Raw genomic sequence first — 22,155 nt, 5'->3', positions numbered from 1 at the left:
GCAAGCAATACTTACAGCCACAACATGTAAATGTAGCAGACAATTGCACACCTGCTTTTATTGGAACCCCTGTCAGTAATGCAAGTTGAGATTCCTGCTCACTGTTTTTGAATGTATCTGACTTTAACTCTCTACGCAACCTTAATGCACTTGACCCATGAACATGTTACACAATTTTGTTTTAAACATTAGCACACCAACAAGACCAATAAACTGTGGGCGACCATACCTCCAGCAAACAAAGGCAAATTTGTCACTATATTATTTCCATGAGAAACTACCAAATTGTTTCTTAGGCAATGGGGGGATGTAGTGCAGCTCATCATACACTTTACACCTTCTATGTAACAATTCCCTCATGCACTATCCCTTCCCCTTACATGAATGATGCACAGCACTGTTCATACAGATTATACAGCTCATGTCCTGCACAGGTCACTGTATAGATCATATGCAGTGTAGCTCAGGTACCGTGTGGACCTCATGCAAGACATAGTTGAGCCTTGCTTTACTATTGTTCCTAGCATCTTCAGTATATTACATAAATCAAGCGTTGTACAGCCCACACTTGCACAGCTTATTCCATTTGCACAGGTAAGTATCCTCTATATGCTGAGCGATGCGTAGGTGGTGTTCTTATAAAATGAGGAGATCATTATGGTGTGTGATTTACAGTGGTACTCTGCTACTAAGTAAAGGGAAGAGCCCTTTGATGATTTTATTCCAGGGAGTAGCCAGAAAATTAAAATACCCCCCACTTTGACCAATCCTCTGACAGCACCAAGCAAGTGATGTAAGTGAGCTCGAACCTCCCTAAAACTCCTTTGTCACTTCCATCCAAGCATCTATCCATTATTATTTCATGCCACATCTGCTCATGTCCACCATTTCACCTTTACATTCTATCATCCGTTCATTATTTCAATCATTCACTCTTCCCCATTACATCCATCTATTGGCCATTCTATACATCTACCCATCTGTTCACCCATCCACTATCTATGCACGCATCCATCCACCCATGCATCCATCATTTGACTTACCCATCAATCAATAAAGTCTTTCAGCCATCAATTGTTCCTTTGCCATTCATTTATTCATCCATCCATCCTCTCAAATTTGAATTTACTTTGCCATTCATCCATCCTCTCAGATTTTCATTTACTTTGCCATACATCAATCCTCTCAGATTTTAAATTACTATGAAATCCTTCTATCCATTTAGACTTTTATTTACTCTGCCATCATTTTACCCACCGATCCATCCATCCATCCATCCATCTCGGATTTCCTTTTATTTTGTCAACATTTCATCCACCCAGCTACACATTCTTTCACTCACATACACAAAGCCCTCATTCTCTCACCCACCCAGCTTTTCACCCACTCATCCACCCATCCCGTCACCCAATTATCCATCTATACTTTCACATACCCATCCACCCTTTCACCCAACCATCCATCCATCCTTTCATCCACCCATACATTCACCCACTCATCTATCTTTTGCCCCTTTTCCACCCTTCTCTGCCTTTTCTAGCAACATAAGTTTTTCTTTTAGTTAATCATGGTCTCTAATCTGTCAAGTTGCAGATGAGAGGCCCATAAAAAACTCTGGTATAGCTGCTATAGAGAGGGGTTCACTATGCCCAAGGTCTTATTGGTGGGGGTCCCTTAATCAGTAGATTTAGCATTAGAACCTCACGAGCTTTCAATTCACTAAAACAATAAAAAGTGTTGTCAGAATCCTATAAAAGAATGTGCCTATGCTCACAAACACACGCATAAATAAATAGGTCTAAAATGTTTTTTATCAGAACTCAGTCCACTAGGTAAGAGAGGCAGCAACAGCATGGTAAAAATATAAATATAAATGCTTAAGTCGAAATTTGTAAAGATTCATTTTCCATAAACTACATGCTATAACATTGTGCGAGCCCCCACATCAAAAAGTGGATTTTGACAACACTTTTTTGATGTGGGGCTGGGCACAATATTTTGTCGACCGTCAAAGTTTACAGAAAAGGCAACTTTACCATTTATATTTCACTGTTCCTTTGCTGCCTCTTACCTAGTGGGCTCAGATCTGATAATAGCTCCGATGAGCCCCTTAATAGCTGCAGTGGTGGTGAGAGCAGCCGCGATTTCTGCTGCTGATGGTGATAGGCCGAGTGCTTAACACCAAAGGCTCAAGGGCAATGACCTCTGAAGGAAGGGGCCACATTGGCAGGCTTTGGGGAGTGCAGAGACTCGGAAACACAAGATTATTGTGAAAGGCAGTACTTGCGCATTCTGGTTACAAGCAACGGTGACGGGCCTAAATGCCTTCAGAGTGCAGTTGTGAGTGGCAGCCTTGCACCCGGAATGAAACTGTGTAAGCACAGACGTTTTTTTTTCTTTTCCAAACTCGTACGCCAGGACAGCCCTGCAACCTTCAAAAGGATGTCAGTGCCGCGCGCTGTGGTCAGAAAGGAGGGAAGCACTTCTGGGCATTGTCGGAAATTCAAAGGGCTATTAAGTCTTAGAAAGTTATGTCAATAAACTCAGCACGCATTTGGAAGCCGGTTAGAAGGATTTTAAGTCTTCTGTGCTGTGAAAGGTTTTTGCTGCAGAAAGTTGAGCCTACTTGTCCGAGGGACAATAAAAACAAAGACTTGTTGTCCCTGTCAGCAAACAATATGTCCTGGGCGTCGGGCGATATGAATTCCCCACCCCTGTAATACCATGAGGGGTAACTATTTTCTCCAGGGGGGACATGTACACATTGAAGAGCGTGGGGCTCAGAGATGAGCCCCGGGGGACGCCACAGTGCAGAGGAGTAGCTTGGGATTTGGTGTTGCCCTCTAGGACTTGGAAGGTCCTGTTATGGAGGAAGGATTTCAGCCAGGACAGGGCCAACCCGGTGACTCCCACTCCCTTGAGCCGGTGGACCAGGGTATGATGGTTCACCGTGTCAAAGGCAGCTCTCAGATCCAGGAGGATCACTTCCACTGATCCTCCTGAGTCGAGGATCTTTCTGGCCTTTTCCACCACTGCTATCAGAGCAGTTTCAGTGCCCTGACCAGGGTGGAAGCCCGTCTGGGAGAAGTGAAGTAATTCACCGGATTTGAGGAGTCTTTTCACAATGCGAAAAGTTTCCCTGGACGAGCTGGAGGAGGGTCTGATTTTTTCTTCGAAGAAGGCAGCCTGGGTGGATTTGAAGGCCGTTTTCTAGGCTAAGATAGATTACCTGTATTCTTTTTTTATAGGTATCATTCTTTCCTCCATGCTCTTTCTGAGTTTTTGCATTGTTTTTTTAAGAGGCGAAGCTCCTTGGTAAACCAGGGGGATTTGGTCTTTCCCTCTTGTTTAGAAGCAGTTTTCCTAGGGAGAACTATATCCAGTGACTTCTCAATCCACGCAGAGAACTTCATGTCTGCTATAGAAGGGCCGAGGTCAAGTGGGGGCAAGGAGAGTTCCAATTGTTGCCTCCACTCTTCCATAGATAATTTCGACCAGGGACGTTCGAGGGTGCTAGGGGCTGGTCTAGGGCGAGGATTGGCGGGGATGTGCCAGCTGAGTGGGACTAAAAAGTGATCAGACCAGGGCACGGGTACAGGCTCCAGTGCTATGAGTTCGGAAAGGTTCGAGAAGATGGGGTCTAGGAGATGACCTTTCGTGTGGCTGGGTTGGCGGTTAATGAGATGAAGCTGGTACGCTGCGAGGTAGAGTGCTAATTCGCTAGCCACTTTATATCCGGGATTGTCAAAGTGGAGATTCAAGTCTCAACCAGTAACGCCCAAATACTGCTCGAATTTAAGATCAGTTGAAGACACACCCAGAAACATGACATCACAATGCATTAATCATCCACAACCCAGCTACCTCCCCTGCCAACCCCAAATGTTATAATTATACCGTGCTACACTGAATTTAGCTAGGTGTGCCCTATAGAATCATGTATCTAGCAAAGCAAATTTAAAGGTCAGACTTTAAAACAACTGACAAAAATAGACTAATTAAGCTTCGAAACCATGAAAAGGTCAAGGAGATCTTGGAATGGACTACAACTGCTAGTCATCAGTGAAGGGTGATAGACTCATCTTTGTAGTGTCTGCTAATGTCTATGTTTACATCATTTGGCCAACAAACTTCTTTTCCCAGCCTCTCAAATATAAAGGTCACCCTGCTTAAGAAGATCGTCTTGTATAAGAAGACTTTGAACACCAGCAGGTCAGTGTTGGGTAATTGTACCTTACCTTCAGAGGGGTGCTCAAATCCACAGTCCACGATGGCACGCAGTAGCTCAGGCTTCAGAAGGAAATCCCGGAAACCAGAACTGTGAATAGAGACGTAGGAGCCCTTCACCTCCTTCTTAGATGGGACCTCAGCTGTGTCTGCTCCTGCCTGGTTCTCCACTTCGTCATCTTCATAGTCAAGGAGCTCGTTGTCCACGTCATTCTCTGCCATAGTGCCCACAGTGAAGTGGTCTCAAAGAGGGATGGTAGGTTTGATACAGGTGATCTGCAGGTTAGGAATAGTACATTGAGCATAGTTAGAGGACTCCACATTGAGAGACATTGCATATAGCACAACACTTCATGGAATAACTCAGCAAGCGTGGGAACACCATAAGTGCCCTAGAATTATTACAATGAACGTCTCGCCAGGAAACATGAACAAAAGCTACCAACATTCTATTTCACCTGGAAATACTGCTACTGTGAGGAGGATCTGTCTAGGTGATTGTGCGCCTATGCAAGCCATCAGGCATGGATGATTGATATATGGTCATCCTTGCACCAGGTGCTACTAATCCATGTGTATGCATCCTATCGCTGCTCACCGATGCAAAATGGAACGACAAAGTCCAGAAGTAGACTGATCTACTTTCAAATTATACCGGTATGAGAGGTACAAAAGGCATCTTTCTTGTGTCCAGCAAAAGAATGGTGGTAAAGCAATGTAATCTTGGATGCAAAGGCATTGGCTGGAATAAATGTTGCCACCAATTCATTATCCATGTGATAAATACGCATCCAGCTTAAACTCAGACTAGAAAGTATGGGACCAATATGTTGGACTGTTCACTCAAACCTACACTATTTGTGCAATCACAATTTAACCTACAAATGTATTTATAATTGCCAATTAACATCCCCAACACGTCAGATGCTTACTACAAAAGTTTATATCTGATGATTGTACAAAGCCTGGTGCAACAGAAGGAACTGCTTCACCACCATATAACATTGGTTATATGGAGCAATCTGAAATTCATAGCAAACAGACAGCATACACATAAAAGAAGCAAAGTCGAGAGGTAAAAATGTAGGCTGTGTCCATGGACGAACAAAGTTAAAGCAGTAAACGTTTTTTTTCTTGTGCTGGCTAGTGCCGAACTGGAATGAAAAACAAAAGATGTGATGGAAGGATGCTTGCACCAAATATAACCACTAGCAATAGCTAGGAATAGCATTCCAACATACTGTTCTTTTGCGCATCATGCCACCTCAGAATAGACCCAGCTAGATGCAAATCTCTCCTGATCATGCGCCAATAGAACAGTCAAGCTCGAACTGCCAATCCAGGCCCTCTGAACCAGAACACAAGCAACCCAAGACCGGTCCTAGGTTGCTTGTGTTCCGGTTCAAGGAAGATCTAGCTTGGCAGTTCGGGCTGGACTGTTCCCTTGAGGAGTAAGGTCAAGACTAGTCTGCACATGGATTGGTCCAAATGGAGGTGGCATAGTGGGTGAAAAACGATCGACTGGGAAGCGGTCCGAGCAATTTCCAGGGTCTGAGATTAATTCAGGCATTCTATCCATCACCCTGTTTTTGCATCTGACGCTCTAGGTGCGTCAGGTATGCCCGGATGTGGGTCCTAGGCTACTTTTGCCTCTGGAACCAAGCTATAGCTAGCTGACGAGCCCTAAGAGGAATGAAACCGGACCCAGATTGCTTGTGTTCCAGTTCAGGGAGGAACGGACTTTGCAATTCGGTTAGACTGTTCCCATGAGGAGCAGGGGCAAGACTGATTTGCATATGACTAGGTTCAAACTGGAGGCGGCACAGTATGTGGAAAACAATGGACTGGGATGCGGCCCCAAGCGAGTGCCGGTGGCTGAGATTCATTCAAGCATTCCATCCATCACCCCATATTTTGGACTGGAATGAAAGACACAAGTAAACAACTTGGTGAGAATACAACAGTCAACAGGTTTTGTTTGCAATGGACTTTATCAAGGCTGTGATCTAACAATATTGGTACATTGCATTACAAGAAAATGTACTGAAAAGAAAGTCTGGTAGCCGAGGTGTAATTTTAGAAGATGATTTATTGGTCATAGTTGCAGATTAGTGTTCATAGTGGGTTCTTAGGGTAGCCCCACTAGGAGCAGCCGTATTGCTGATCAGCCCATACTTCAACTGGCACGCTCCACCTCACAGGCACCCAAGCAATACATTGCATCACCATACACGCCAACATTCCACACAGCACATTCATGCTGGTTCAACAGCAAGGACCAGAGTACCAGTGAAGATGCATAGTAAAGTACACAAGATATGAAAAGCAGATTGGACCATTGCTAAAGTAAACTTTAGATCGTTACCTGGGCTTCTTTTCTGCCAACCCCTATCAAATCCCAGACCCTCACACTCTCATTGATGTACTCTTACCCCAAGATCTTTATCCCAGCTAAAAATCACATTAGCAATCTTTCAGCTAACACCTGTCTAACAGTAAAAACATGTCAGCCTAACATCAATACCAGTGCATATACAACACCAAGTCCAAAACACGTACAGATCACCGTCAAAGTTAAGTATCATCATAATAGACATCGCATTCCTCACAGAATCCTGGCTCAATGACCATTCTACCCCTATCCTAGACTTTTTCACCCCTCCAGGCTACATCATCATCAGACACGACAGACCGATCAAAACAGGTGGCGGCCTAGCTATCATTCACAAAGAAGAAACAGCTCACCGATTAAAATCCACAGAATACGGGACTCTTGAGAACCTAGGTGTTGACCTTACAGTGAAAGGCACCACGCCCATCAAATTTCATATCATCTACCATCTTCCTGGTGAACGTACCATCTTCACTGAAAAACTAACCGACCTAATAACTCACTTCTCCCTATCAGACACTGAAGACGTGTTCCTGGGTGACTTCAATGTCCACTGGAACAACCCAGAAGACACCACAGCACAGAACCTCTCCAACCTGCTTGAAATTACCAACCTCAAAAAACTCTGCAATGATCCAACACACATCAAAGGAGCAACACTGGATACTGTCACCACCGAAAATGATCGATTTCTCCCATTGACTGGTCTGACCATCACCTCATACCGAATATAAACACAGATAAAACAGAGGTGCTATTTTTCAACCAGATGCAGCCGCCAAGATCAGAACTTTAGTGGCAAGTAGACCTCAACTCCCCCCCCCCCCCCCCCCCCGAACCTGTTCAGGTGGCAAAAAAACTGGGTTTCAAAGTTGACTCACAGGCAAAGCACAGGTCAATCATATCTCCTCTCAATGTTTCTGGAAACTAAAAACTCGAAGCAGGAAGACGGTGGTTCATGCTCTGATCACCTCACAATTCGACTATGTCAACAGTCTGCATTTGGGCCTCCCTGCATATTTAATTGGGAAACTTTAGATCATCCAAAACTCAGCTGCAAGGTTGATCAGGAACGTCCCACTCCATAATCACATCTCTCCCCCCCCCCCCCCCCCCCCCCCCACCCCATCTGCAGAGCCTCCACTGGCTTCCAGTGAAGAAAAGAATAGCGTTTAAAGCGCTAGCCAAACCATACAAGGCTCTGAGGGAGAGAGGCCCTAACTAACTTAAAGCAAGAATACATAACTATACCCAGACTAGGGCCCTCAGATCCAAACTCCATGAACTACTAGTAGCTCCTCGTTACAAAAAAGCGAGAATCGGTGGGTGCTCATTATCTGTAAAAACAGCTGCACTCTGGAACACCATGCAGATACACTTCAGGAAAGCCAAGACAGAGAGCCTGTTCAGGAAAACATTGAAAACGTGGCTGTTCAGCCTTCCCTGAATCGCTTAGCTACCACCATCCTGCTGCTGCTAGCGCCGGGACACCCCCATTGGGGGTAGCCGTGCGCTTTATAAGTGGTAATAATAAATATAATACTGTTTAACCCATTGGCTGCTGCTATCGGCCAACGGGCGTCGGGAGCACTACCTCGGCAGTGCTGCGCAAGACCGTAGGTCGACTCGGCCCCCGCCCGTTTCTCAGAGCGTTCTGCACTGGCGCAGAACGTTCAGCGCAGCCAACTGGTTAATATTGACCCACCTGTCAGAAACCAACCAATACGATATGACAAACCAAAGCACTGGACTAGGAACATCAAAGCAGTCCCTAAACCCGAACTGAAATCCAGGATGCATGCCCACCTACAACCCCAGCATTCCAAGAGGACAGCCGATGACCTCACAGCCCACTTTAATTCTACAATGACAGAGGTGTGAGATCAAGTAGCGCCACTCAAACTCAAAAATGTGAGATCTACCAAATCTAAATCCTGGTTCAACGTAGATCATAATAACCAAAGGCGACAACTCATTTGGAAAGGGTTTGGAGACTAAACCCTTCGACTCTCTGCCTAGAGAAACTTAGGTCAACTTGGCTGGCATATAAAAAACACAGTTTTAGAGAAAAGGCCACGTTCTTCCGCAGCCATCTAGACCAAGCGAAGAATAGACAAAGAACTTTTCAACATTGTTAAAAGGCAAACCAACTGCACCCGCCCCTGCCCCCAAGAAATAATAGCCACCAAGGATCGATGCGAAGAAATCGCCAGCTTCTTCACAGATAAAGTCACAAAAATTGAGCAATCCTTCATCCAAGCCTCTAATCCTCCCTCCCTCGCAACCTGCCCCCCTTTAACCACTCCTGACCAAACAGATCAAAATCATACCACGGACAACCAGGACTGCTTCCTACTGAACAAGCATTTGCAATGTAATAGGTCTCGCATTTACGCAAGTTTAAGCTATTGGGATTGTAAATGACAATCCCTTTAATTTATGTTTTAAAAAACAAAAATAATACGCATTGTCTTTTACAATGCCAATAGCTTAAACTTGAGTAAATGCGAGACCTATTGCATTGCAAATGCTTGTTAAAATCATGTGATTGAGGATCTGATACTTCGGACACATTCCCTTGTTCTAGGTGGGAAGGGTTTCTTCACCTGTAAAGAGACGATGGGACATGAACTTTCTGCCGGTTATATAGTCTTTAGTGCAATGTCCTGCGCACCGGAATCTGCACAAGGATCTGCGCACTGGGATCTGCAGTGGAATGCAGATATATTCCAACCCTACTACTGGTAGAAGGAGCCCAGGGCAGGATATCTGGGAGGAAGGGACCTCTAGGCGCTGTACAGTGCTGCAGCAGGGTCTGAGAGGCATGTGCTTCTTTCCGACTTTCTTCCCTCTATCAAGATAGGACAGCTTCAAGCCGCTCTTTCTGCGCACATCGCATTAGATTCTGTTGCCACTCAATATTTGCAATGACACCGGAAGCAGACCTGTCGGTCAGTTTCTATGATTCCTGAGTGTGCAACGGGCGAATGAACCAAGTGGGCATTGGGGGTCGTTTAATGCAAAACACGAACGGAGGAAGGAGGCTGTGACTGTTATTATTCTAACAAATATGACACGACGTACTTATACCTGTTTACTTTCAGAGTTATTTAATTTGCAAAAAATAATGTAAACGTTCCCAAGTCCACTGCCCCGTTCTCCTGATGTGATCACCCCTGTCTTTTGAAAATCACATTAATTTTGCTTTGCTACACACCTTAATGAACCGCTTTCCACAAGCGCAGCCCGTAGCACACAAAGCTTTATTGTGCGCCTAAAAAGTAAGGGGTTCATCCTCCGAGCTGCAGCCTGGCCTGCACGCCCTGCAGTAAGAAGATGAGGGTGGGTGGTTACAGTGGCTGCCGGCAGACGCTTGGAGGGAGAGCCAGGCCGGTGTGGGGTGGGGGAGCTGCACTCCCCGTGACCCCCTGGGCCTCCGCTCTTCGTGCCTGCTTCACAGCTGTGATGAAGAATTTTTTTATTTGCTTATTAGATAAACAAGCAGATAAGAAAAGTCTTCACGACAGCCGCAAACACAGGCCATGGTGTCCAGAGGGGCTGTCCGAAAAACAGACAGGGTGGCACCCAAAAACACTCCTTCCCATTGGGAAGCCAGCATTTACCATTAATGTTGACGCTACCTAATGGAAAGGCGGGGCTTAGAGTCCCCTTTAGAATGTTTTTAAACCAATATATCTCGAAGAGCGCTTTGCGCTCCCACGCCCAGCCGAGACCGAAAAATTGCACTAATTGGTCAAACTTCAAATTCATGTCAGAAATCGAAGTCTTCAATATAATTGCCAGCTTAAAGCCTGCTTCCCACACTATGTATCCCCTCGCCATCCACAATAGTAAAAAAACTCAACCACATCATTGCCCCTTTCTGAACAAAAATCGCCAACACTTCTCACTCATCAGGTTGTGTCCCAGACTCCCTACAACTAGGACAAATCCCCAATATACTCAAGACACCAGGAGCCGACCCCAACGAGCTCAACAACCTCAGACATATCTCCAACCTTCTGTTCCTAGCTAAAACATTAGAGAAGTGCGTTCTCCAACAACTCAATTAACACATTGATGACTTCAACCTCCTTGACAACTTCCAATCGGGTTTCAGGAAAGGTTGTAGCACTGAAACAGCGATGCTCAATATTTCAGATAATATCTGAAAGGGAGGTCTGTCTCCTTATCGACTTATCAGCGGCATTCAACACAATAAAAACCACCCAGCTCTACTTGAGATTCTGTAGAGGCGCTCTGGCGTTAATGGCACAGTACTAGAATGGTTCACTTCCTTCCTTCAGCACAGTTCACAACAAATTAAAATCAACTCCTGTCTCTCAGTACAAACAAGAGTCAAACTTACAAACAAGAGTCAAACTTGGAGTCCCACAAGGATCAATCCTCTCATCATCCCTCTTCAATTTCTTAATGGAACCCCTTGCAATTATTCTGAAACAAGCAGGGGTTCAATACCACCTTTATGTAGATGACACATATATACAACAAAATCAATTCACCATGCGACGTCCAACACCTCAATGTCATGCTAACCAAGATCCAAACCTGGTTTAACGCAAACCACTTAAAGCTGAACACGGACAAAACGGAATGAATACAGTTCTCTCTGAAAAGTAACCACCGACCTATTCATGACTGGCTCAAGAATCTGGTTTCTCTAAACTGCTCCCTCGTCCTACCCGACTCAGTAAAGTCACTAGGCAGTACCCTGGATAAGCAACACACAATGGTCCAGCACTCTAATTTCAGTTGAAGTTTACAACAAGTATTTAGTTTTATATACACATTTGTAAACCACATTTCTTCAAATGAATGGCAGCTCAGCGGAGTGGTTTTCATCAAATTCTTTATTCATAGATCCTTTTTAAGCAAGACAAAGACCGTAGCCAATGCGTTTCATCCTCTCGGACTTCTTCTGGGCAAAAAACACCTTTTCTTGCGCTCTGTGCTGAATTCATTCATCAGTGTTGATTCTCCCTTTAAAGTCTCATAATTTCTGACTGTATCTGAGATTTCAAATACCATGTATGTCGTTTATTCTAAAGTTGATTACTGAATTCTCACAGTAAAAGGTCAGTCAGTATCACCTGTCCCCAGTCTTATTTCCTGATTGGTTTTGGACAATCGGTCGGCCGGCACGGTAGCGTGGCATCAGTCTACAGACTTCAAAATGTGCCCTTTACTCTCTAAAACACCTCAAGAAAATTAAACCTTTGATTCCCCAGGATGATCTCAAGACAATTGTACAATCCTTAGTCCTTTCTAAACTGGACAATGGGAATGCCATCCTAACAGGTTCACCAAAAGCTCACCTAGCCCCACTAAGGTAGGTTCTGAACACGGCAGTGCAACTCATAACTAGTGTAAAAAGATTTGAACACATCAGACATACCCTCAACTAACTCAGCTGGCTTCCCATGGAAGGTAGATGTATTTACAAACGGGCCTGCATCACACACAAGGCTCTTCACGCCCAATCCCTCCACTACCTAAAGAGCAAACTGGTAAAAGCAGGAAAATCCAGAACTCTGAGAAGCACCAACTAATTTCTTCTAATCCCCCCGAAACTGAAAAAGAAAACGACCCAATGCCAATCCTTCTCTGGTAACGTTCCTAGGATGCTATTGACCTCAGATGCAATCCCTCCTTCTCTTGCTTCAAAAAGGACCTGAAACTCCTGCTCCTTAACCAATACGTTACTGACCAAGTCAACCAACCTAGGCATCAATAACCTCTGACCTTTAAGGAGGGTGGTTATCTGACTGTTTCAACCACATGCATTTTCTCCCCTTCACTGTATTCGTAAGTATGAGGTCTTAGTTTATATCTTTATGCAGCCTCTTGTCCTGCGATGTAGTGCAATTTTTATTTTCCTTTGGGTATGTAAAGCGCCCGGATACCCACGGGTGTAGCTAGCGCTATATAAAACTTTATAAATAAATCATTCGTGCAATTGTCATGCAACGTGCTATTAAAAGCAGTCCTATCCAATACTCCAAAACACCACCTCATGCACATCCCTCAGCACCCAATTCCCTAAAAAATGTCATACTAAACACCAGGTCACAGAAAACCTTAACTAACTCAAAAGGCAGTTCGTCAACCATTCCAATCATTTAAATGCAACATTCCTTCAACACACGCCTTAAACTCCCATCAGCTCGCGAAATCTTTAACCAAATCAATCCAGGAAGCCCTTCAGAACACCACAACAGCACCAATGTCAGCTCCTCTACAGACCTACACTAAAAAATATATAGGATTCCCAAAAAATAACCAAAAGTTATTAATACTCTTGCCCAAGTATCAACGTCGCTATAACTCGGGGATAACACGGATTCCCACAGTGCCAGCCCACCAACCGTCGCACTGCGACAACGCAAGCTTCCCGACACACAACTCCCCAGAGACACACGTAGCTCATGCGCAGCGGTCACCTCGTGCACAATCTTTCCCACCATACAGGCGCATTGGGGGGCGGACTGTCCAGAGCTCTGGGTCGATACTCAAAATGACGCCCGGGTAAAAAAAAATCCTGGGGGGCCTAAAAACTCACTAGGATCCTGACCCAGATCTCGGCTTTGCGGCGCTGCTTGGTGGATTAATGCCAGTAAAGCCTCCATTTCGTTTTCCCCGCAAACACGTATATAAACTAGAGAAAAAAAAACAAAGGCGCAGCGCGAGGGCTAGGGGACCCAGGGTGGACTTTCGGCGCGAGGTGACGAGTGTGGTGTCATAACGCTCGAGAGCGCGCCGCGAAGCTTCCCCTCACCTACTAAAAGGCCTTGCACCTACCGCGAAGAAGAAGCGTTCCTCGGCGTCAAAGTGAAAGACCCGTTCTACAGTTCCATCACTTCCGGCGCGCGGGCGACGAACAGGACACGTACAAGAGAGGCTTCTGCGCGGGAGCGGAACAAACAGGAAGAGCCTAGACTTGCCCCCGGTCATACGACGGCTGAAACCAGTGTATTTGTCTGTACTTGTTACACACAGGTGTTTTTTGCGCAACTTTTGGTCATATAGAAACTTTTATTATCAAATGTTTAAATAAATGTTCTGCCGAGCCCCAACGTCTAGAAACTTCGTATTCGTTTACAACAGTTGTTTAACGTTTATGTAATTATCTGGCCTATATTTCTTCTAAACTGTTCTTGGATTCCTTCGAAATTAAATGAAATGAGTTTCAAATTGTCCCATTTTAAGATGGCCGCCCTATTCTTTCAGGAAACGGCCTTGGCTTTGAACTGACTGCAGCCGTTTCGGCTCGCCTAAGATCCGCTAATTACCGCGACGACCATTTTACCAAGGTCGCTAAGGTGTTTTCTTTAAAGTCGGGCGCTGCAAGTTAGATTCCCATGAAGCGCCATAGTTTTATTTTTCTTCTCAAACTTATTAATAATTTATAAAACTGTTTATTGTTTTTATAAACTTCGAAACGGTAAGATACATCATTTTAATATCCTCCTTACCAACATTGTAAGGGGTGTCCAAGGGAAAGGATTTGAATCGTATACTTATTCCCTTTAGAAATGTTACTTCTTTCAAGTTTCCACACATTCCTCTTTTGACCGAATGCAGACGACAGGTGTTCAAGATAGGCGCCTCCTTGCGAGCCTGAACCGTTTCCGTCCGACATGGCTGTGTTTCCTATATTGTCATCTCGACAACTACCGCCGAAGGGGCCTGCGTTAGGGAGACGAAGGGAACGTACTTTTCGATAAATTTTCAAGGTACTGTTTTCAGCATGCATTCCCGGTCACGGGCATTACGTTTACATGTAATCCACAACTATTTAAAATGTTTCTAAGTTATTTGTACGAAGGGATGCTGTAAATACGCGCCTGTAGCTCGTTCATTCCCTAACTTACTGTACGGCTCTTTGGATACATTTAATTCATTGTCGATATTTAGCGCCGGTGTTTGTGAAGGAGAAGTCGTCCGTCTCCGGCTCCCCTAATTGTCCCTACATTAATGATAACAAGCATTTGCAATGCAATAGGTCTCGCATTTGAGAGAGTTTCAGTTATTGGCATTGTAAATGACAATGCCTTTTTTGTATCTGTTTGGAAAACCAACACTTAAATAAAATGCATTTTTATTTACAATACTAGCAGCGCAAACTCTCACAAAGGCATGACCTATTGCATTGCAAATGCTTGTTATTAATTGTATATAAATTGCACTTCTTTAGTGCACAGCAATAATAAGAACTTGCAAAAATAGTGCGTAGAAGTCTCTCATGGAGCATGTCAAGTCGTAGATTATGCTGTGCTGCGACCGTTCAGGGGAAGACTGACTTAAATACAACAATTAACATTACTTCCTACTGTTTTTGACACCCTGCCAGGCCCTTCCGACACAGGATATCCGACAGGCGCTTCTGTCCTGACAGTGTTCAAAGATAGCACTTACAAAGCTTCACAATGGCTGCCACAATGGCTGCCGTTCAGTCTTGCTGACCGGTGTCTTGGATAGCGAGGCCCCGGATCTATGAATAACAAGCATGCTGAAGATAACGCATATCAGCTTCCTCTGCGTCTTGAAGGAAACTTTTTGTTACATTATTTGCCCCACATCTTTCTCACATGTTTTAAAGAAATATTTGCCAGCCAATTCCCGCATCATTTTCCATCTGTTCTGGGCATCCATATAATCTATAATCCATATAATATAGTCTATTTCCTCTGGAAAAGAGGATTGGGTTCTGCTGAATTTTTCGTTTTTCTTTCACGAAATAATACCGACGAGCAATACAACCAAGATGTGTTGCTCTGTCTGTTTGGCTATGTTCATTTATTTACCGCACTCTTACCAAAACCAGTTTCACAACATCCTTTGCAGCACCCCAAAACCCTGAGGCTTCATGACGGTGTTCATGCGGCCAGTACATGGGGACTCGATGAACCTAGCATGCTGACTTGTCCCGGGCGTCTGATGCACCTATGAAGAGGTGCCGACTCTTGAGAACCACACAGAGGTTGTCACTGTCCTGCATTACTGGTCTACCAGGGTGGGAATTGCAGCCCTACTCCTCACACTACCCACGCACCTCATGCTCCTTGCAGTGACCTTCCAGGCGGCCCGAGCACCTTACACGCCAACCGTGGCCAGTTTAGCCACGGGCTCGAGCGCCTCATGCAGCATTCTCACAAGGCCAACGCTTCTTGGTGTCCATTCATGTGAGACCAGCACTACACACTGCCCTGCACAACAGCAAATCTGGTTGCAAAGCCATGCGCACACTCCCAGCTCCTTGCAGTACTCTGCACAAACCACTACACCGCTTAGTAAAATGCAATTGTGCTATATTCCAGGGAAGAAACGAGCACAGCAGAAGCACCGCAGTCTCCCACTCAAAGAGGAGAGCAGTGGACGAGTACACTCTCTCCTGGGCTCTGAGGCTTTGTCAGTGGGGGTGGCGGGTGGGGTGACCTGCAGCTGTCCCTGCTGAATGGGTTCAAGCTTTAATCACACAAAGCCAAGCATTATGATTTCAAAGTATTTTATACATTTTATAGACAAGTACATTAGCGTTTCCTTTACGAGATACCAACCAAACGTGGTTGGTGCTGCAGTAGTTACAGGTACTTGGTATACATGTTTAGCTGAACCCCTTTACATTGGCTTGCTGGGAGATTAAGGACAGAATGATAGAAAGAGAGAGGATAGGAAAGAAAGGGTGGAGATAGGATAGTTATACAATGAGTTGACGTGGGAGTATTGCAGGGGGACGTGAGTGGTCGGCTCCTGCACAGACTTCGATGTCTTACAACACATCACCAATCATCTGAGCCGGGACTAAAGTAGCGGCAAATGAAGAAAAGAAAAAAGCATCCCACACACAAGATAAAGCTTACCTTTGTAGCTGAGTCCTCGTGCATAAAAACTTAAGTTATATGCTGAGTCCGCCGTCAGGAGCCGCACTGCTGCCGAGCCCCCCAAAAAGTCCCCAGTGTCACGCCGCCAGTAAAGCATCCAGTCCTTGCGTGCACATCTTCTGTCCCTCCACGTGCACGCTTTAGAATCCGTATTGATTCCAAAAGGCCCTCGCATGGCGAGAGCAATCAATCAAGACACATAAAGCGCATTACATACCCGTTACGGTCTCAAGGCGCTGAGGGGGTGGTGGGGTGCTGCTACTGATCGAAGAGCTAGGTCTTGAGGAGTCTTCTGAAGGCCAGTAGGTCTTGGGCCTGCCGTAGTTTTGTGGGGAGGGTGTTCCAGGTCTTGGCGGCGAGGTGGGAGAAGGATTTGCCGCTGGCGGTCGTTCTTCAGATGCGAAGGTCTGTGGCGAGTGCGAGGCCTGCGGAGCTGGCGGTTGGGGGTGTAGAAGCTGTGTCATCTGTTGAGGTATGCTGGGTCGGTGTTGTGGAGAGCTTTGTGCGTGTGGAGGAGGAGCTTGAAAGTGACCCTCTTGATGACGGGGAGCCAGTGCAGGTCTCTCAGGTGGGGGTGATGTGGCTGCGGCGGGGGATGTCAAGATCAGGCGTGCTGAGGCGTTCTGGATGCGTTGCAGTCGTCTTAGGAGCTTTGCCGACGTTCCTGCGTAGAGGGCGTTTCAGTGGTCCAGCCTGCTGGTGACGAGGGCCTGGGTGACTGTTTTTCTCGTTTCGGTAGGGATCCACTTGAAGGTCCTGCGGAGCATTCGGAGGGTGTTGAAGCAGGATGAGGAGACAGCGTTGACCTGCTTAGTCATGGAGAGGGTGGCATCGAGGATGACCCCAAAGTTTCGTGTGGGTGTCGGTTCTGTGCTCAGTGTTATCGGCCACCAGGAGACTTCCCAGGCTGAGGTGGTGGGGCCGAGGATGAGTACCTCCGTCTTGTCGGAGTTCAGCTTCAGTCGGCTGTTCTTCATCCATTCAGTGACGTCCTTCATTCCTTCGTGGAGGTTGGTTTTAGCGGTGTGAGGGTCTTTAGTGAGGGAGATGATCAGCTGGGTGGCGTCGGCGTAGGAGATGATGTTGAGGTTGTGCTGTCGGGCGAGGGGTGCCATGTAGATGTTGAACAGCGTCGGGCTGAGGGAAGAGCCCTAGGGTATGCCGCAGAAGATCTCGGTGGCTTTGGAGCGGAAGGGGGGAGGCGCACGCTCTGAGTTATGTTATGTTATGTTATTTATGGGTCTTGTATAGCGCAACGGCTACTCCAAAGGAGTGTCCCGGCGCTTTGAGCTCCAGACCCAGAAAAGAGACTGTAAAACATAACAAAGGAAACAGAGAATGGGGATAGAGGCGCTCTAACCAGAGAATAGCCAAGTCTTTAAACCCTTCCTAAAGGCAAGCAGATTGGATGTGGACCGTAAAGACAGCGGTAGAGAATTCCACAATTGAGGGGCCAGGAATCTGAAGGACCGACCGCCTACACGGGCCTTCTTGATACGGGGAACTACAGCAAGTGCCAATGACTCTGATCTTAAAGATCGTGTCGGCCGGTAAAAATCCAGCCTCTTCTGTAGGTATTTTGCACCAGTGGCGTGGAGGGCTTTGTGGGCTAATGTCAAAGCCTTAAACATTATCCTCTTCCGTATTGGGAGCCAATGGAGAGACTGCAGCAGGTTTGAAGCACTGGCTCGACGATGCAGACCAAAAATAGCTCAAGCTGCAGCATTCTGAGTCACCTGCATTCGCTGTAAGAGATATTCTGGAAGACCCAGATACAGAATGTTAGCATAATCCAATCTGGATCCGACGAGGGCCTTTACAGTTATTCTCCGATGTTCCTCAAAGCAAAGGAAAAAACTTTCGAAGCATCCTGAGGATGCCGAAACACGTCCCTGTGAGGGTGGACACCTGGGATTTGAGCGTAAGCCCGTTGTCAATTTTAATTCCCAGGTTTAATTCCCAGGTTCTTTGCCAGGGAGGAGCAATGTGGTCCAGTCCAGGGCCTTCTCTTGGATTCCGACGTTGTGGAAGCGTGTTCGTAGTATGTTGTGACAGACCGTGTCGAAGGCGGCTGACAGGTCCAGGAGGATGAGGGCCGCTGTTTCCCGTTGTCAAGTAAGGCCCTGATGTCATCAGTGGCCGCGATGAGGGCGGTTTCGGTGCTGTGGAAACCGGACTGGGATGAGTCCAAGATGTTGTTCTCCTGGAGGTAGCGGGTCAGTTGTTTGTTGACGATTTTCTCGGTGACCTTCGCCGGGAATGGAAGCAGGGAGATGGGTCGGAAGTTCTTGGGGTCCGCCTTTGGTTTCTTGAGTAAGGAGTTGATCTCTGCGTGCTTCCAGCTCTCTGGGAAGGTTGCTGTCTCGAAGGAGATGTTGATTATTCTCCAGAGATTGGGTGCAATGGCTGTGCTGGCTTTGTTGAATATGTGGTGAGGGCATGGATCTAATGGTGATCCGGAGTGAATGGTGTTCATGATTTTGCTGGTGTCCTGGTCATTGACGCTGGTCCAGGATAGCAGGCGGTTGGTGGGGGTGGTGGTTGTGGGGGTGGTGGTTGTGGGGGTGGTCGTAAATGTCGGCAATCTTGCGGTGGAAGAAGGTGGCCAGTGAGTCGCACAGGTCTTGCGAAGGTGGGATGTCGTTGGTGTTGGAGCTGGGGTTGGAGAGTTCCTTCACGATGTTGAAGAGCTGTTTGAAGCGGTCCTTGAAGGAGGCCCTCTTGTCGGGTCTGATGAGTTGATGGTGTCTGCGGGTGGTGTTCTTGTGGGATGTGTAGCTGTCCGGTGATCGTTCGCGAAGCCAGTTCTTCTCCAATTTTCGGCATGTTCGTTTGGAGGCCTGGAGGTCTTCGGTGAACCAGGTGGCTTTCTTGCTGGTGCGGCTGTTGGAGGGTGTCTTGAGCGGGGCGAGGGTGTTGGCGCAGTCGTCGATCCATTGTCTGAGGTTGCGGGCGGCGGTGTTGGGATCGATGGAGTCGACGGGCAGGTTCTGGGTGAGGGTAGCGGTTAGCTGGTCTTCGGTGACTTTGCTCCAACAGCGTCGAGGCCTCTGTTGAGTGCGTTGGTGCGTGGTGGGCTTCCTGAAGGTGAAATGGATGCAGTGGTGGTATGTCCAGTGGGGTTCGGTGGTGTGGTTGAAGGAGACGTGGGGGCTTGCGGTGAAGATGGGGTCGAGCGTGTGGCCGGCGGCGTGGGTGGGTGTTGTCACGAGCTGTCTGAGTACGAGGTTGTCGATCAGGGTGGTGGAGTTGGCGTCGTTGTTCTCGAGGTGGAAGTTCAGGTCTCCTAGGAGGATGTAGTCAGTGGAGGCGAGGGCGTGCGTGCGTGCTGATGAAGTAGACGATGGAGTCACTGAACTGCGGTCGGGGTCTGTAGACGAGGGTTCCTCTGAGGGTGGTGTTGGGGTCGGTGTGGATCTAGAAGTGCATGTGTTCGGCGGTGCTGAGGGTTCGTCGGTGTTGGTCGAGACTCTGAGAGTGTTACTGTGGACAATGGCGATTCCTACTCCGTTAGAACGGTCTCTGCGGGTAATGTTGTAGCCTTCCGGGATGGCTATGGCGATGTCGGGTGCTGAGGTGGGGTTCAGCCAGGTCTCTGTCAGGAAGGCGACGTCCGGGATGGTGGAGTCGAGAAGGTCCCAGAGTTCGACGGCGTGTTTGCGTGTGTTGAGGAGGATGCAGTTGAGCTAGTTGGGTATCTTGGTTGGCGGTTTGGCTGGCCGGATGCTGGTGAAGCTGCAGCTCCGGCAGGTTAAGGGTCCTTGAGTGCGCTTCGGGGTGGCCCAGTAGCAGGTGTGTTCTCGGCCGGTGTTGAGTGCGTGGAGGGTGCTGGCATCGTAGCTCAGTCGGGTGTTGTTGCATCCGCGGGGGCCAGGGGTTCTGGCGCTGGTCGCAGTCTTCAGCGTGCCGGCGGCGTGGCATCCGCCATAGATGGGGCGTGGGAGGGAGGTGCAGCTGGGAGGCGGGAGCGGGGAGGCCAATGGGGGAAGAGGGGGGCGGACCGCATGGGATGCAGGCGGGGAGAACAGGGTAAGAGAAGGGGGGTACAGCACACAAGGGGTACAGAAGGCAAAAACGGGTGTAGTATCGGGCACACGAGGGGAGAAGAAGGCAAAAAAGAGCAACAAGCAGAGGGAGACTGACACAGAAGACAGGGGGCAGCGAGGGGGACAGCTGGCAAGGGCACAGAGACAGCAAGCAGAGGGGTGAACTTACCAGCAGCAGCAGCGGGCAGGAGAACACAGGTGGAGCTGTGTGGTGGGGGAGCAACCTACCTGGCAAGTTCAAGGGTCGCTCTCCTCACAGCGCAGCGGCCCCCATGTATGGGGAGGTGGGAGGGAGGAGCAGCTGAGAGGCGGGAGGCAGGGGCAGCGAATGGGCAGTGAGGGGGGCGGAGCCACGGGGGATGCAGCGGCAAGAACCAGGGGCAACCGGGAATGGAATCAGGACACAGAAGGCAAAATGGGTGCAGGATCAGAGGCAAAAATGTCACAGAGTCAGGGGCACACGAGGGGTACAGAAGGCAAAATGGTCACAGAAACGGGGGCACAGAAGGCAGAAATGGGCGTAGAATTAGGGGCGCACGTGGGGAGCAGAAGGCAAAAAGGTCAGAGTCAAGGGCACACAAGGGTTACAGAAGGCAAAATGGTCACAGAAACGGGGGCACAGAAAAAAAAAAACAGGCGTAGAATCAGGGGCACATGAGGGGAACAGAGGCAAAAGGGTCACAGAGTCATGGTCACACGAGGGGTACAGAACGCAAAAAAAGGGCAACAAGCAGAGGGAGACGGGCACAGAAGACCAAGGGCAGCGAAGGGGACAGCTGGCAAGGGCACAGAGGCCGCAAGCAGAGGGGCAAGCTTACCAGCAGCGGGCAGGAGAACACAGGCGGAGCTGTTTGGTGGGGGAGCAACCTACCTGGCAAGGTCACGGGTCGCTGCTAACGCTAGGCCAGACCTATAAACAAATCTAGGCGCTCTCTTTTTGTTAGTTGCTCCCTGCGCTGTGGGTGTGTGCTGGAGCAGTCCACCCTTTGGGCTGCCACCTGGGTAGTGTTTGTAGGTCAGTTAACGTAAAAATGAAAGTCTGCCATAGCAGTTGTTTCTATACAGTTAAAACATCAAATGCCAGAATCACCCAAATTGTTCTACACAATGCCTTTAAAGTTGGGGAGGGAAGCGGGGGGTGGAGTGGAGTTGCATACTGTGGTTGTCTGACCCAATTAAGAGTGAAATACATAATTTGCGTTCCTCTCTCTAAAGCTGACCTCTTCCTGGGTAATGTACAACCCTTTATTGTCACTACAAAGCAAGCTCCTGTAGGAGCATAAACAACGCCAATATTTTGTGACACACTTAAAATTGAGAAACCCACAATTTATGTTGTGGTTTTCTCACTGAAAATAATTGTGAAAGAAGGCACCCTCCACTTCATTAGTTATAGCAGTACAGGGATAACTTAATAACAGTTCTAGATCGGAGGAAAAGTGAAAGGGTTTTATTGTAGAAAAATCTAAAAAATTAAGATACTATTGAAAGCAAAGCAACAGATTACAGATGCAAACTACAAAGGCACTATACCGTTCCACAGCTGTGGAAACTGTACTAGTATTATTAAAGGAACGGTTTTACAACA

The 22,155-nt window shown here is 47.4% G+C and overlaps 2 protein-coding genes and 1 non-coding gene across 5 annotated transcripts in view; 1 reads left to right on the top strand and 2 right to left on the bottom strand.

The window, feature by feature from the left end:
• DDX39B (DExD-box helicase 39B) overlaps nt 1–13,589 on the bottom strand; it is an 86,676-nt gene extending 73,087 nt beyond the window's left edge. Inside the window, exons 1-2 of one of the 2 annotated variants that reach the window (XM_086924547.1) lie at nt 13,439–13,589; nt 4,239–4,503 (exon numbers count right to left, since the gene is read on the bottom strand). In XM_086924547.1, coding sequence (XP_086780673.1) covers nt 4,239–4,449 — 211 coding nt within the window. In that variant the 5' untranslated portion in view covers nt 4,450–4,503; nt 13,439–13,589. Of the gene's footprint in view, nt 1–4,238; nt 4,504–13,415 lie in introns of both variants that reach the window. The other variant, XM_086924548.1, reaches the window with a different exon arrangement.
• Nucleotides 4,741–4,818, bottom strand: LOC147717761 (small nucleolar RNA SNORD83). The gene has a single exon (XR_015296333.1). It is a non-coding gene; the product is annotated as a small nucleolar RNA SNORD83 (small nucleolar RNA).
• Nucleotides 13,504–22,155, top strand: part of NFKBIL1 (NFKB inhibitor like 1) — a 50,300-nt gene continuing 41,648 nt past the window's right edge. The window contains exon 1 of one of the 2 annotated variants that reach the window (XM_086924551.1): nt 13,504–13,636. The gene's annotated coding sequence lies outside the window, so the exon portion shown is untranslated. Of the gene's footprint in view, nt 13,637–13,909; nt 14,374–22,155 lie in introns of those variants that run through there. The other variant, XM_086924549.1, reaches the window with a different exon arrangement.

The sequence above is a fragment of the Lissotriton vulgaris genome, chromosome 5, assembly GCF_964263255.1.
Source record: "Lissotriton vulgaris chromosome 5, aLisVul1.2, whole genome shotgun sequence".
Classification (NCBI taxonomy): Eukaryota; Metazoa; Chordata; class Amphibia; order Caudata; family Salamandridae; genus Lissotriton; species Lissotriton vulgaris.
This window is presented reverse-complemented; position numbering and strand designations above follow the sequence as displayed.